The sequence below is a fragment of the Heterocephalus glaber genome, unplaced genomic scaffold (assembly GCF_053883595.1).
Source record: "Heterocephalus glaber isolate CG9 unplaced genomic scaffold, H.glaber_assembly_v1.0 deba00000818, whole genome shotgun sequence".
Lineage (NCBI taxonomy): Eukaryota > Metazoa > Chordata > Mammalia > Rodentia > Bathyergidae > Heterocephalus > Heterocephalus glaber.
This window is the reverse complement of record NW_028258164.1, coordinates 8,762,321-8,777,880: the sequence shown is the minus strand read 5'-3', so window position 1 is coordinate 8,777,880 and position 15,560 is coordinate 8,762,321. Positions and strand designations below refer to the sequence as shown.

Sequence of the window (15,560 nt, the reverse complement as noted above, 5' to 3'; positions counted from 1 at the left end):
CTGGTAGAAAAACTGAATTTTAATTAGAAAACCTATGTTCATCCTTGCCAATTGACTGGAGGTGAATATGGCTGTTTACTTGGCTGCAGCCTGGAGCAGCACTAAGGTTAGAAGAGGAAATCTGAGGAGCTGTGAGCCTCTGCTGCAGAAGTGGCAGGGGGAAGTTGGAGGATGAGTAGGGAAGCTGGGGTTTAGATGTGAATTTTGATAAGGAAGATGAGTTGGGACAAAAAAGATACAAAGGGAGAAGACTCAGGGCGGTGAAAAACTCAATGCAGATAGAATGGGGACCTCTTTCTCAAACAGGGATACCAACAGTTTTCATAATACAGCCACAAAAAGCTGGTTAAAATGCCACCATGCTGTCTTTTGATGCACACCCTACACCTAGCTTGGATGGTGGGAAAATATACTGGGTAGGAAAATTTCAGACTATCAGAGCAATTGGGTACTTCCTCTAGTAGTTCAACCCTAAAGAAATACGCTGAGGCTGTGCCTGGAGAAGGACGGAGAAGCACACAGGTCTCTGTTATGGATCCTAGACTGTCTCCCCACAGCCTCCTGTGTTCAGAGGTGGGGCTTCTGGCGTGTGGTTGTATTATGGGGGATCTACAGCTCACTTGCTCTCTGAGGCAGGGCCGGGTGCGAAGAGATGGGTACCTGGAAGGGTACATTTCCCTCCTTGACTCCACCTTTCACTCTCTGCTTCCTGGCAGCTATGACATGAGCAGCTTTCCTCTGCCACACACTTCTACCATGGGGGCAGCCAACTGTAGACTGAATTCGCTAAAAACTGTGAGCCAAAATGAACCTCTCCTCCTTTAAAATTGTGAATGTTGGGTATTGTTTCTCAGAGACAAACTAAAACAGTCTTTCTTATCTAAAAGAAGATTTTTTTTTTTTTTGGTCTTTAGCCAGCCATTCAAACTGTCAGAGATTCCAGTGGACTTCGCCTGCAGAAAAGATAAAACTGAACTCTCTAACTCTAGCTAATCTCCATTTAGGGAACTTTTGAAATCCCTGTTATTCCTGACAGAAAGTTGTTACTTCTGCTGTAAAAAAGCTATTTATTCACAGAAACACAGTGTTGGGGCCAAGTGCCAGTTATCAATTATTTCCATAGAACCATTCTTTCAATTAATCCAGGGGTATCAGTCAAAGTATGTGTCATCAAAAAAAAAAGAATAGAATGAATGCTGAAGACCTTTTTTGTAGGACATGCCAAAATTTCCAGGCCTAATTTTATTATTTTCCAAACTTTTCAAGTTAGTATATCCATTTTTACTCCTTCTTACTCCTCATCCCCAGTCTTAGTCATTTTTCCACCACTGGGACAAAATATCCTACACCAACAGCTAAAGGAGGACAGGTTTATTTTGGCTCACAGCTTCAGTGGTTTCAGTTCATGGTTGGCTGGCTCCAAGGCAGGAACAGTATTGCAGAACTGCATGGCAGAAGAAATTTGTTCTCCACATGGTTGGTGGCCAAGAAGCAGTAAGAGAGGGGGGGAGCCAGGGATTAGAACCCACCTTTCCTAGGTCACACCAGTAGTAATCCACCTCTTCTGACCAGGTCCTACCTCTTAAGAGCACATTCCGGTTCTGAACTTACTTATCAATAGATGAACCCACTGATGAGTGTAGCAGCACCATGATCCAATCACCTTTCATAGGCATTAGAGTTTTGAAGAACATTATAGAACTAAACTATAAGACCCTCTCCTTAAATTTAAGCTCAAGTATTTTGCTTTTATCTCTAGACTAAATTGGTGGTAATAATGAAAACAAAAGTCCACTGAACTTTTGCGGTAGGTATATTGAGAGAGAAACCCCAAGCCAGATGGCTAATAATCTAATTATTCAACTTCTAAAACATCTCCAGGGTCCCAAATGTGAACCAAGAAGTGAGTTTCTGTACTATTGTGGTCTTATGTATGTCAATAAGGAAATAACTTCATTTAAGTGGTCTGTCCTGCTTCTTAAGGTAAATTTGTCTCTATTAACCTGGAAACCAGGTAGGATCTTTTTGTCAACTGTAGTGTTGGTCCACAGTTCTTTAGGAGAATTGGACTCTTAATTGGTAAATTACATCTGAACTTGGAGGAACAATAAAATAACTATAAACAGTTAATCTAATAGGTGTGTGTGGTGATTATTATAATTGGTATATCCCTGTCATAGTGACACCAAAAGCTGTCTCTGAAATTCTCCGAAGAGATACTGGCTCATGTAGATCATGAGACTTTAAAATCAGAGAAATTTCTGTACCTCTGATATGGCTCTCAGCCCTTAATATGAGTTGTCATATGTCAGCAGCTACATAAACCACTGCATGGATTGGTGATGCAAGTGTAACTGCAGAGGGATGTGCCTGTCACTGTCTTATTGAACAACACTTGCACTTCTCTGATAATCTTCTAGGCACTTGTTCCTAATGTGGCCCATGGAAGTCTTTTGTATCTCAATATGAAATAAACCAATGAAGAGTCCCCTGGTGAACATGGCACACCTAGAATGGGAAATTTCCCTATTGTTTAACTCAGGTATTATTATGGTAGACAATGGGCAAGAGATCTTCCCAGAAAACAAAATAAGTGTTAATCCCTTTGATCAAGGAATCCAGTCCTATGCCACTGTGGGGAGAATTGCTATTATTGCCCACAAAAAAAATGATATAAACTGCAATAAATTGTCAACTATCACTGTTCCCTTTCTCCACCTTCCCAAATGTTTAAAATCCATATGAGTGGATAATTTATCATTTAGCTATGAAGAGGGATGATAAAAGCAAATTCTTTATATAAAAATAATAAATACATACCAATATTGTTAGTCAGATTAGCCAGCTGGTAAGAGAATCAGCAAAAGGACAAAGGATACTATTCTAATAACATTGAGGGACAGGTATTTAAATACCAGGAAAATAATATCAAAATAAGATTATTAAATTTGCTATCAGCCGGGGCAAATTTATACAGTCCAATAATTCATATTAACTTTGTTCAACTTCACTAAATTCATTGATATAACAAATTTGTAATATCATATCAATTTCTGCATGTTAACCTTTAACCCTATAGGGCTCTATTCTCTGCATTTTTATGAGTTGTAAATTGTGGTCAAATAGATGTGAACATTCCCCAGAAATTACATTAGGATCAGAAACATTTATTAGGAAATAATCTGGAATAATTACAAAAAATCAAGTATTATCATTTTAACTTTTTCCAACTTTGAGACAATTAAAAGTCAAGAAATAAACAGCCAAAAGGAGAGCTCTATTTGCACAGATGGAGAAAATTTTTAGTACTTTATTTTATACCTGGATCTTGATCTTGTGAACAATGAGACTTTAGGTCACTTCCATTTAATATTATTGATAAGTTGGGAAGTGTGTATGGGGAGCATTTTATAAAGTCTATTCTGAGAAGTAGGTTATGTGAGGGTTTCAGACAACCAAAACGGAATAGTACAGTGGGCATTTCCTCTTTTGAGAAACTCAACATCAATTGCTCCTTCCTGTCATTTACAAAATCACCGAATTTCATTCAGATTTTTACTCTCCTGTTGCATTCGTAGCTCGAGGTGTGTGCTCCAGTGGCATCAACCAATTCCATGTTCCATTCTCTTGGCCACAGTGATCATTTCAGGAGCAGACAGGGACTTGGGACCAAGCTCTAGACAGTAAGACTGAGGAGAAATTTTTAAGGGTTTCATGGAAAGAAGTGTCCTTGCTTTTCCAAAATTAATGCTAAGAGAGGCATTTTCTCCCTGCTGGAGGAGGGATGGAATCCCAGATGATGGTGACAGACCTATGATGACCACAAAGAGAGTCAGTCCAAACAGGAGGCAGCAAAAGAGACAGATGGTCTTTGTGTCTTGGTGATACAATGAATCACCTAAACGGTGTTCAATTATTGTTCAATTATTCAAGGTAAAAAGGTCCCATTACTGTTTAATCCAGTCTGAGTAAACTTCCCATACACGCATCCAAAAAGTTACAAATATAACTCTTGTGAGAAAGCAAAGTATCTTCCTTGAATTTTCTATCAATTCTTCCATGGACCCTTTCCCTAAATATGCTCTTTCTGAGTCTTTGCTTACTGTAGCTTCCTCATGTCCATACATGCATGCTGTTTTCATTGTTCTAACTGATCTTTATATAAGGTGAAATCTGCTTTAATTCGATAAGATTTAGAATAGTTTCCCGTCTCTTTCCAGATCTTCTCTTCATGAAAGAAAACCAAGGTAGGTTTTACCCCAACTAACTTTTTCTCCTACATTTTCTTTCATTCATCCTAGACTGGCATTAGACAGTGCTAGCCTTGTGTTTCAGGCCTGTCATCATTTCCAAGTTAGTGTAATATCATCAGAAGTAACCAAAATATTAGTATAAAGTAGCAGGAATTTATTTAAGAAAGCAAGCAAGCAGTTAATTGGGTTAGTGGACAAAGCAGGAAGTGACAGGAACAACAACCCAATCTCCCAGTTTCAATTTCTAGGGAGGAATAGTCATCTCATACTCCCAGGATAACAGTTGTATGAAATGAGTAACATGTAGATGCTAGATACGTAGTAGCTCACTGTTGACTATGATTTGACTCTTATTGGCCCTCTCTGTTAGATGCCTGTTCTGGGAAAGAAAAGGCATGATGTTGGATATCAGAGTGTGATCATAATAAGCAAGATACTTCCCACAGTTTTCCTCCTCATGACCAGTCCTCAGGACTTTTATAGCACATCTACAGTTACCCCATGGATGATATCAAATCATTATATGCAGAAGTAGGGAGTTACTTATTGGCTCCATTCCTTTTCATTCTCTTAGAAATGTAAAACTCAGAAACTAACAGATTTTCAAATATTTGCTGCAACAATGACAAATAGAAGGTTCTATTTCAGAAAGCAAACTTGGAGCCATTGAAAGTGTTTCCCATGTTCTTGTTTATTGTGCTTAACTACACCAAGATTTCTTAGCAGTTCTCTTGTCCTAGTTTGTGAGATAACTGAAGACTGAATGTTAAGAATTCCCCTATGTAGTTACTTATCAACAGCTGTGAATTTTTGTCATTTTCTGTACATGGGAGGTTCTGTTAGGAGTGTTAATCAGGTGTCATTTGAATTCAGAATCTCCAGTTGCAATTTCTGAAAATGCTCTGAGATGCAGTACTTAGGATATTAGCACTTTCACTTAAATGAAAGTATTTTTTAAAAAATTAAACTGCCTTTCCTTTTTTGTTCCTTATGCCTTTTGCTATATTCCCTACCATGTATGGAGGAACTAATTTTCATTTTATTAGTTGCCTTCTATAAAATTCAGGGAAAGTCTGTAGCTCTTGTCCTGGGACAGTGGAGTCCATGTTGCTCCTGTTGAATACAAGCTTGCTTTAGCCAACAGAATGTGGACTCTGAGTGTCGGGCTTGAGAGATTTGGTAAGCTTCCCCTCTCATTCTTGGAAGACTGTAATCTCCATGTGACAAGGTCAGGATAGACTGTTGGAGGATGAAAGGTCACATGGAGGGAGGGCATCCCAGGCAAGTTTCTAGTGACCTACTAGCTGACTGCAAAAGCATATGCAAGCCCAGACCAAAGTAGCAGAAGAACTACTTGGCCAATCTCCAATCCCGGAACTAAATAGTTTTGGGGTGGTTTGTTATACAGCAAAAGATAATTGATGAGAGCTTCTCACGTAGCACAATCAGAATATTTCATCAAGCTGGCATCATGGATACGAATGTTATATATTCTGTAATCATTCTCCTTGGCTATACAGTATTGGTTACACCTTCAAAATGCATCTAGAATCAAACCATTTCCCCCATTCCTACACTACTATTCTGGCCTAATCCACCATTTTGTTTCAGTGAAATAGATTCCTTTCTCCTGTTTTTGCCTTGTAAGAGTCTGTTGTCACCAACAGCTAGAATGAACCTTTTAAAACAAGGAGATCCTATCATTACTTTACTCAAAACCTTGCTGTGGTTTCCCATTCCATTCAGAGTAAAATCCAGGATTGTTTTATACCAGTCCTTGGTGTCCAACCCAGTCTGACATCTTCTTATCTCTTCTTTTTTTTGCATTAAATTCTTTTATTGGTACATTGTAGGTATACAACACAATTACATTTCTCATTGGGAATTGTCCCTTTACATAATGCATCTTGGTTCTTATTTTTTCCCCATTCCTAGCCCTCCCTTCACTCCCTCCACCCTTCCCTCTTTACAAAGACTTTATTTCCATTTCTCATCATTTTTCCTTTCCCTTCCTTCCTTTCCCCTGCCCCTCCCACTACCCCTACCCCTTTGGACCTTTTCTAGAATGTTCTTTGCCCAAGCAATTCTGTGTCTTGCTCAGTCTGTCCATGTACTTACTCCAATGTCATGTACTTTTCCATGTACTTGCTGCAATGTCACTTACTCAGAGAGAGCTTCTCTGAACAGCCTATTTAAAATTTCAGATATCCTGCACTTCCTGTTATCCTTCCATCCCACCCCCACACAACACTTACTGCCATTTGGATTGCTAGGTATATTAGTTTCCTAGGGCCTCAATAAAACATACCAAAAATTTGATGGCTTAAAAAAAGAATTATACATTTACATTTCTGGAAGCTAAAAATCTGAAGTCAAGGTGTCAACAGGTGCAGTCATACCTTGGTGTTCCAGTGCTTTGAAACTTGTTGAATTTGAGACAAATATTTTGTCCCAGTCACTCATCATTTGTTTGGAACTCGACATAAAAAGTAGAACATGGTGCCAATTGTCTCATGACTTGATACCCTTTCCAGACAACATAATTTGTTTGGTGCCTATCATTTTTTGTACTTGTCCTGCCTGTCAGAACCAATTAATGCTGAGTATCAAGGCACCACTGTATTTTCTTTGACTATTCTAGGGGAGAATTTTGACTTATGTCCTCCAGCTTCTGGTGGCTCAAGACATTTCTGGGCACATGGATGCACAACTCTGATCTCTGCTTCCATCTTCCCATAGCCTTCTCTGTGGTCTTTCCCCCTTCTCTCTCATATAAGGGCCTTCTCATTGGACTTAGGGTCCACTCAGATAATCCAGGATGATCTCATTGTGTGATTCTTAATGTTACTACATTTCAAATGCCTGTTCCCCCCAAATATGCCTTACAGTAACAAGTTCCAGGTTGGGAGTATGAACATACCTTTTTTGGAGCCACCATTCAACCCACTACATATATATGTATGTATTATATCTGTAGAAATGTATTATTTGCTATTTCATCTCAATAGACTAAGAAGTCTTTTATTTTGTTATTATTATATCTCTACAGGAACACAATAGATATTTAATAAATATTAGTTAAATATATGAACATAGTGAATTAAAATGTATACTACATGTGAAATTAATATATTCATATCTTATTTGTGAAACTTCCTATAAGGTTGATTAGTGATAACCACAGCTTCGGGACTTGGTCCCTGAGCAAACTACTAAAACTCACCATCAGACTTTTGCATGCCAACCTCTACAAACTCACCAATGGCAGCCTAAAACTTTCAGTTTACTTCATGTGTCCCACATTAAATAGCTTATTTCTGTGTGAATTTAACAGCTATAAACGCTCTTCTCTCTGATAGGATTTCTACATTAGTCAGAGCTGTACCCTCTACTTTCCCCACCCTGTGCACTTGTAGAAGTCCTTTCACGAGGAGGTCAAGGGCACATTACTGCTTCGCATTTGATTTTTTCCCCCCATTAATTTTATTGGTACATTTTAGGTATAAAATACAGTTACATTCATCATTGGGATCTTGTACCATTACATGAGTCTCTTGGTTCTTGTTTTTTTCCCCCTTCCCTTGCCCTCCTTTCACCCCCCCACCCTTCCCTATTTGCAAAGACCTTGTTTCCATTTTTTTCCTCTTCTCATATTTTTTCCTTTCCCTTTTTTCCCTTCCCCTACCCCTCCCAATTCCCCTGCTCTTTTAGACCTTTTCTTCCTGTTACACAATATCAGTTATACATTTTTTAAATTAAAATATTAATATCTAGGAGACATTATCACAGATTTTACAGAATTTAAAAGGATATAGAAAGCATATCACAAAAATCTTTTTTGAAATAAATTTGACAACTTCTAAGAAGTAACTTAGAAAACAAATTAATGAAACTAACTCTGGAGGAAATATAAAATTTGAATAGCACCTGTTAAAGAAAGTATATTCCTAGCTTGAAAACCTACCTATATGACAACAGCAGGCTCATAAACATTTTAACTGATAAATTATATCAAACATTTAAAGCAGAAAAAAGAAGGAACACTTCTCCCCTCATTTTAGGAAATCAACATTGTGCTAATCCTAAAACTGGATAAAGATAATAGAAGAAAAAAGTACAAACATAGATAGAAATTTGTTTAACAAAACAAACTCTTAGAAGTCAGATCTGGCAGGATGTAGAAAGTGGTTTTATTATAGGGATAGCAGTGTTGGTTCAGCATTGGAAAATCCACCCCTAAAAATCATCATTTTAACAGAGGAAAGGAGAAAGCCATGTGATCCTGTCACTAGTTGGAGAAAGAGTATTGGACTAAATTCGACAGCTGTTCATGGTAAAAGCTATCAGGAGACTAGAAGTAGAACAGAACCTTCTCAACAGATCAAAGACATGTACTCCATACTTCCAACAAAAACTCCTTCTCTGAATGGAGATGATACAATGCTTTATCCCTAAAGTGGGGAACAAGGACAAATATGCCTACTCTTCATCTATCCATTAGAGTTTGAAACATAGGTCTAAACCAAAATAGTCTGGCAATGAAATGACACAACTAGGATAGGATTGGCATGGCAGAAGCAAAATCTTTACATATAGATGAAATGATCATCTACAGAGAAAATACTAAGAAATCTCTAGGAGCCCCTAGAACTTGTACTTGAATTTAGCAGGATTAGAAAACACAAGGTATATATAAAAATTCAGGTCTGTGTATACTTGCTATAAATGAAGAACTGGATATTGAAATTTAAAAGTTATGTAGGAGTACGAAGGACCCAGAAAAGCCAAAAACAAAAACAAAAACAGTGTTGGAAGACATTTAGTACCTAATTTTAAAACTTCTTCTAAAGCTACAGTAATCAAGGCAGTGTTGGTGTAAGGAAAGACATATTGATCATTGGAATAAAACAGAGAATCTAGAAATAGAACCACACATACATGATCCACTGAGTTTTGAAAGATTATTTAACATTAGCATTTTATAGAATATAAACTCAGTTCGAGAGCCGAGGAAGAGATAGTGTCTCCAGCAAACGGCACTAGAACACCTGGTATCCGTATATAAAAAATTAACCTCAACCCTTTTTTCCATACATGAAAATAACTTGAAGGGATCTATGAACCTAAATAAGAAAGCCTAAAAGCATTAAACTTTAAGAAGAAATTATAAGGGAAAATATTTATGAATTCAGGGTAGGCAAGAACTACCTAGGATACAAAAAACATGATGTATAAAAGAAAAAAAAATGATAAATGAGATTCCATCAAAATTTAGAACTTTAAATGACATCATTAAAATGAAAAGTAGTCCTTAAACAGACCATATTTACAATGCAGGTAACCTATGACCAGAATATATAAAGAATTCTTAAAGCTCATTAATTGACAACCCAATTAAAATGTAGACATAAGAAGATGATAAATAGCCAGTATAGCACAAGGAATGGTGTGCAATTCTAGAATCAGAAAAATATTAATCAGTGCCATAATAAGATTGAATTATACACTCATTAGGGAGATGAAGTCAAAAGTTTTAAAAGCCTTGTCATGACTTTCTTATTGTTGGATTCTCCTGCTTTGAGTTTAGTTTCTTCTCGTGCCTGATGGATTCATTCTGTTGGGCTCCCTGGGGCTGTGATCCTCATTGTCTTTTCCTATGATATTGTCTAAAATTTTTTGGAGAGCTGGTTTGGTATTCATGAAGTTCCTAAGGTGCTCTTTGCCATGAACGTATCTTATTTCTCCATCAATTTTGAAAGATAATTTTGTAGGGTACCTCAATCTGGGTTGGAGGCTATTTTCCTTTAGGGCTTGAAATACATCACTCCAAACTCTTCTTGCCTTGAGGGTTTGCATTGAGAAGTCTGCTGTGATTCTGACGGGCTTTCCTTTGTATGTGATTTGTTTCTTTTCTCTCACTGCTTGTAGAATTTTATTCTTCTGTTGGATTTCTGGAATCCTAACTATTATATGCCTATGTGTAGATTTTTTTTGATCAAGGCTAGCTGGAGTCCTATATGCCTCACTTATCTGTATGTCAAGTTCTTTTCCTCTCCTTGGGAAGTTTTCTGCCATCACTTCTGTGAAGAGTTTTTTTTATGTCATCTGCACTCTCTCCTCTTTTTTCATCGACTCCAATGAGTCTTATGTTATTCTTCTTTGCATTGTCTAGCAGCTACTGGATTGATTTCTCATGTTCCCTTACAATTTTAAAGCAATTTTTCTTTTCCTCCTCACTAATTGGAATCTTATCTTATATGTGAAATTCTATCCTCACATTGGTTCATTCTGCTGCACAGACTTTCAGTGGAGTTTTTAACCTCTTGGAAATCTGTTTGTATCTGTTTTATGGATTCCATTTGTTTCCTATGTTGAGATTCCATCTTCCATCATGTTCCTCAGATCCTCTATTTTTTTTATCTGTGTCCTCTCTAGATTTATTAATCATGTCTTGCACCATGAGCAAAATCTTTGCTGTTATCTGAGTAATTATTTCTGATTTCATTTTTCCCAGATCCTCTTTTGTTGCCAGTTCAGAGAGTCCAGGTGGTTGAGTATCAGATTGTTCCATCTCGTTTCCCTTTGGGGTTGCTGTAGGTGATCTGGAAGTCTGTTTTTGAGGTTTGTTTATGTGTCTTCTCATTTCCACGGTGGGGGGGCGTGCTTCTGGTGCCCACACAGCTCACCTTCTTTGCCCTAGGAGCTTGGGATGGCAGTGGGGGAGCTTCCTTCCAGGTGCTGGGACTGGCTGAGATTCACTGCCCTAGCCTCATTTGATTTTTGAAACACAATTTAATAGATTTGTCAGGAAACCCTATTTCCATACTTTCCTTTACCTGGGTACTTGTGAAATAATAAAGAATCAAAAAGCCCCTTGTATTTGCAACCTCCAACACTGTGTATAGAGAGCCCAGTCCATTAGGGATGACTTTAGATAGGTGAGAGGGAACAGACTCCCCAGCTAGGATCCTCCAGGTGAGCCCTACCCATGTGGCAGCTTGTTTGGACCTTACTCTCCGCTAGAGAGATAATAGTCAAGGTCTTTTGGGTCATATTGGTTGATTCTCATAACTACCATGTGAATCTTGCAGAGAAGCATTATTATTCCTATTTTACACATGTGCAGTCAGTGTTTCAGAGAGTCCGGGTAGTTTGTGCAAGGTCACACAGAAGAAGTATGTCTGGAGTAAAACTCAGGATGTTACTAGAGTTCTTTTTCTTTCATTTCTTGATCCCTACTTATTATGTCTTTGACTGTTTTAATGCACATATTTAATATTTCTATATGACTTGGCCATCACTTTTTGATTCATCTGAATTCACTCTTCATAAAATAATTCCTTTTTCCATTAAGGGGAAATACATTAATAATCACTTTTTATTACATTAATGGACCAGAATACACTCCATGAGCAAACATGAACTATAAGCATTTTTTTCTTTTTTTATGTTTTCTAAAGTGAGGAGTGCTTCTGTTTCATCTTTGTTTTCTTTCTTTCCTGGAATCTATAGTTCACATTTGTCCATTTCTATATGATTAACTGTGCTCTAGGTATAGTAATTCTTGATTCCAAATACTTCTCTTCACATTAGCTTCCACAGTTGGCCCATGAAGAAGCATGCTTCTCCCTAGGGACACACCCCATGGGTTGGGGGGAGCTGGGGAAAGGAACCAGGAGTCAGGAGACAGTTTTGACCTCTGCTCCCCACTGCCTGTTCCCACAAATATATTATTCATCTCTTTAAATATCTCCAGCAACTCACAAAATGGAACAAATGCTTCCACCTAATGGGTCTTCAAAAGAAAGAAAAAACATTCTTGAAAGTGTTGCTTGTACTTAGGTGAAAGATTTGCAAATGCAACATGTGCTCCCGTTTTGGATTTTTCACATAAAAATTAAATTCCTACTGATATGAGAATATTATATTCAATGTAATCTAAAGTAGAGTTCCTTTTGCTGTTGGAGAGACTGTGGACCAAGGGTGACCCACATTGATATGTGTTTGATCAAAAAGGTCTGTGTACCTGTGAAGGGTCAGATAAATAAAGACAGTTTAGAATCACTATGGAACGGAGAAAAATACATGCCAAATCCTAAGACTGGGCTGATTACTTGTATGTAAAGAGAGTAGAAAGAGTAAAGGCTGGAGGAAGTAAGAGAAAAATTTAAAGGAATGAAAAAACAATGGGATCAGAAGAAAAGGAATTAATGTATCTGATGATATTTATTTATGTTCATCCATTGAAAGATACAAACAAACATTGTGACATTAAACATTGTGAAGGCAAATATGAAATGCAATAAAAGGAAACTGTATAAATTATATCGGAAGGCAAAATATTATTGTACAAGTTATATTCACTCCAGATTTTTAAAAAAACACTCTATTTGAAGCAGAAAAGATTATCATAGGTAAGTAGGTGCTGGCAAAAGTCTTGCAAGAACTTGAGGAGCAGCTTCCAGACTCTGTTACCAAGACAGACTCCCAGAACATCTGGAATGTGATCATGGAGGGAGTTTCTACCTCTGTCACAGTTTGGAAGATGGGAAATCTAGAAGCCAGTGCCAAATCCATGGGCCTCAAAGTTGTTGATGGTTGCTAGATCCAAAAACTTCTGACTAATACACCACCATCTCTCATGTCATTTAACCCAGTCATTAATTTACTCATAATCTCAAAAGCTCCATTTTAGGTGACAGCCAACAACAATGCTTTTTTCTAGCTCTTTCTCTCTATGATAGGCATACTCTTCTAGCATAGATGACATAATGCAGATTTAAACAACCAAGAGCCTAAGACTGGTGTGGGCATGGGGGTGCCATGGAAATGCAGGTAAAGGAGGAATGAAGGAGGAATGATGGTGGGAGGCAGATCAAGCACTCAGGCAATCCCCTCTTTCTCATCCCTCATAATAGATTAGTCAGACCCAGTTGCTTGGTAACAGGACAATTTCTTCAGAGCGTCTTTCACCTCCCGATTCCTGAGGCAATAAATGAAAGGGTTGAGAGCTGGGGTGACAATGGCATAGAAGATGGAAATAATTTTGTTCATGTTGAAGGCATGGATGGCTCGGGGCCGGGCATACATGAAAATCGTGGCTGAGTAGAAGATGGTGACCACCACCAGGTGGGAAGCACAGGTGGAGAAGGCTTTCTGCTTTCCTGTGGGCATGCGCAACACAGTGGTCAGGATGCATCCATAGGACAGGGCAGTGATCGAGAGAGGGAAGAGGAAGATGATGAGGGCCAAGAGAAAGTCCACCAGCTCTGCTATGGACATGTCTGTGCAGGAGAGGTTGAGTACTGGAGAGATGTCACAGAAAAAGTGATTGATGACATTGGGCCCGCAGAAGCTGAGATGTGAGATGAAGCAGATCTTTGCCAAAGAGATGCCAAAGCCAATGGCCCAGGAACCAAGAGCCAGGCGGAAACAGAGCCCATGGCTCATGATGGTGGGGTAGTGGAGTGGGTGGCAGATGGCCACATAACGGTCATAGGCCATGGCCGCCAAGAGCACACATTCTGTGCACATGAGTGCGATGAAGAAGTAAAGCTGTATCATGCAGTGAGTGAAGGAGATGGTGTTGCTCATAGACCAAAAACTGAACAGCAGCTTGGGCACAGTCACTGAGATGTACCAGGTCTCCAGAAAGGACAGGTTGGCCAGGAAGAAGTACATGGGCCTGTGCAGAGGCCGATTCTGCTGCACCAGAAAGATGATGATCACGTTTTCAGTCACTGTCAGAACATAGGCCACCAGAAACATCAGGAACACTGCAGTGCGCATGCTCAAGCTACCAGGGAACCCCACCAGGATGAACTTGGTGACCCGGGTCTGGTTCTCCACCTCCATACTGAAGATACAGGGCTTAGCAGTCCTACGGGAAAGAATCACTTGGTCAGAATCTGTAGTCCACTTCAAGTCTCTCATTCTTTGGGCCTGAAGAGAATGCCATATCCACTGATTATTGGTAACAGCAATATTTATTAATACCATATTATAGGTTAGCTCAAGACCTGTATACATTATGCATATTGCATAATGTAATTGCCAAATGTCCTCTTTATATGTATTCATTATGTCCATTTTAATGATGAACAACTGAATGTTGGCAAGATTTAAGTGACCTACCGAGTTCTTACGGATAGGAGGACAGATTCCATTCATGTCTAAGTGTGCAGCCATGTTTTATGTAATATCCTAGCTGCCAGTTTGAAAGGATAACCCAGCTCTCCTGTCCTTTCATCTGCTCAGAACCCTGAAAGTCTCATACGCTACTGCTTTCTTCTCCTCTCCCATCACTGGAGATGGAGAAGGGCTGTCATTTTCTGTGAGTCATGTGAAACGGTGATAAGGAAAGGTCAGACTCTTCAGCATTAAATACTCAGACTTCATTCCAGGCCCTGGTCTGCCACTGATTTGCTATGTGACTTTGAAATCATAGCCACTCTGAGACCCTGTTCCCTCTTTTGTAAATGTGACTATTAATGATGTATTCAACGGATGGTGCCATAGATCAAAATCCAAATGATACAATGCAAGTGATATTTTATACAAGCTGTAAATTGCCATAGGCATGGAAGGAGCTCTTGCCCCACCTTGGAGCAGGAAAGAAGATGAGTGTAGGGTGTCAGGAGGGAGAGTAATTGTGAGGAGCCAAGCAAAGTGGAGAGCAGAGCAACCTGAGCCTTGCCTTCAGGGAGCTTTACGTTCTTAGGCCAAGGATGGGTGTCTTAGAGGGTTTTCTTAAACATAAGGTAAAGTAGAATCACATAAATAAACTGGAGATATTTTCTATGAAGATTATAAAAGTATAGAGTAATCCTTGAGTGACCTGAAATTTCCCTCTGGCCTTAGAAGATGTGACATTTAGGCAGGAAAGGATTTCTTGTGGAACACTGAAAAGCTGGAGGGGGGCTGTTATGAAATGAGGCCACCGTTATTGTTCTGGGAAGGGCCACAATGGAGCCAGGAAGAAGTAGGAAACTTGAGAAGAGCCCGGACAGGCTTGGCCTGCAGGTCATCATGAGGTGTCTGAAGAGTGGTCTAAACGCAGTCTGTGGGATACAACAAGCCTACACCAGGGAAGAGAATTGTCATTTCAAAATTGGCTTCACTGGCACCTGACTGAGGGCTGTGAATTGAGTTGGAGGCTGTTCAGAGAAGATGACGGTGACCTTGAACACTGGTTTCAGAGAAGTGGTAGATGTAAGCGTCTTTGGCAGTAATTGGCTGATTTGAAATGGAAGGGGAGGGAGACAAAGAGATCCCGGAGAAATCTCAGCTTTTTGGTTTATTAAACAG

At 39.0% G+C, this 15,560-nt stretch overlaps 1 protein-coding gene across 1 annotated transcript; it reads right to left on the bottom strand.

Annotated features, from left to right (window-relative positions):
* Positions 1 to 13,172: 13,172 nt before the first annotated feature.
* Or6b1 (olfactory receptor family 6 subfamily B member 1) lies at positions 13,173 to 14,108 on the bottom strand. Its single transcript, XM_013078022.2, has one exon. The coding sequence runs from the start codon at positions 14,106 to 14,108 to the stop codon at positions 13,173 to 13,175; it is 936 nt and encodes a 311-aa protein (XP_012933476.1).
* Between the last annotated feature and the right edge of the window lie 1,452 nt (positions 14,109 to 15,560).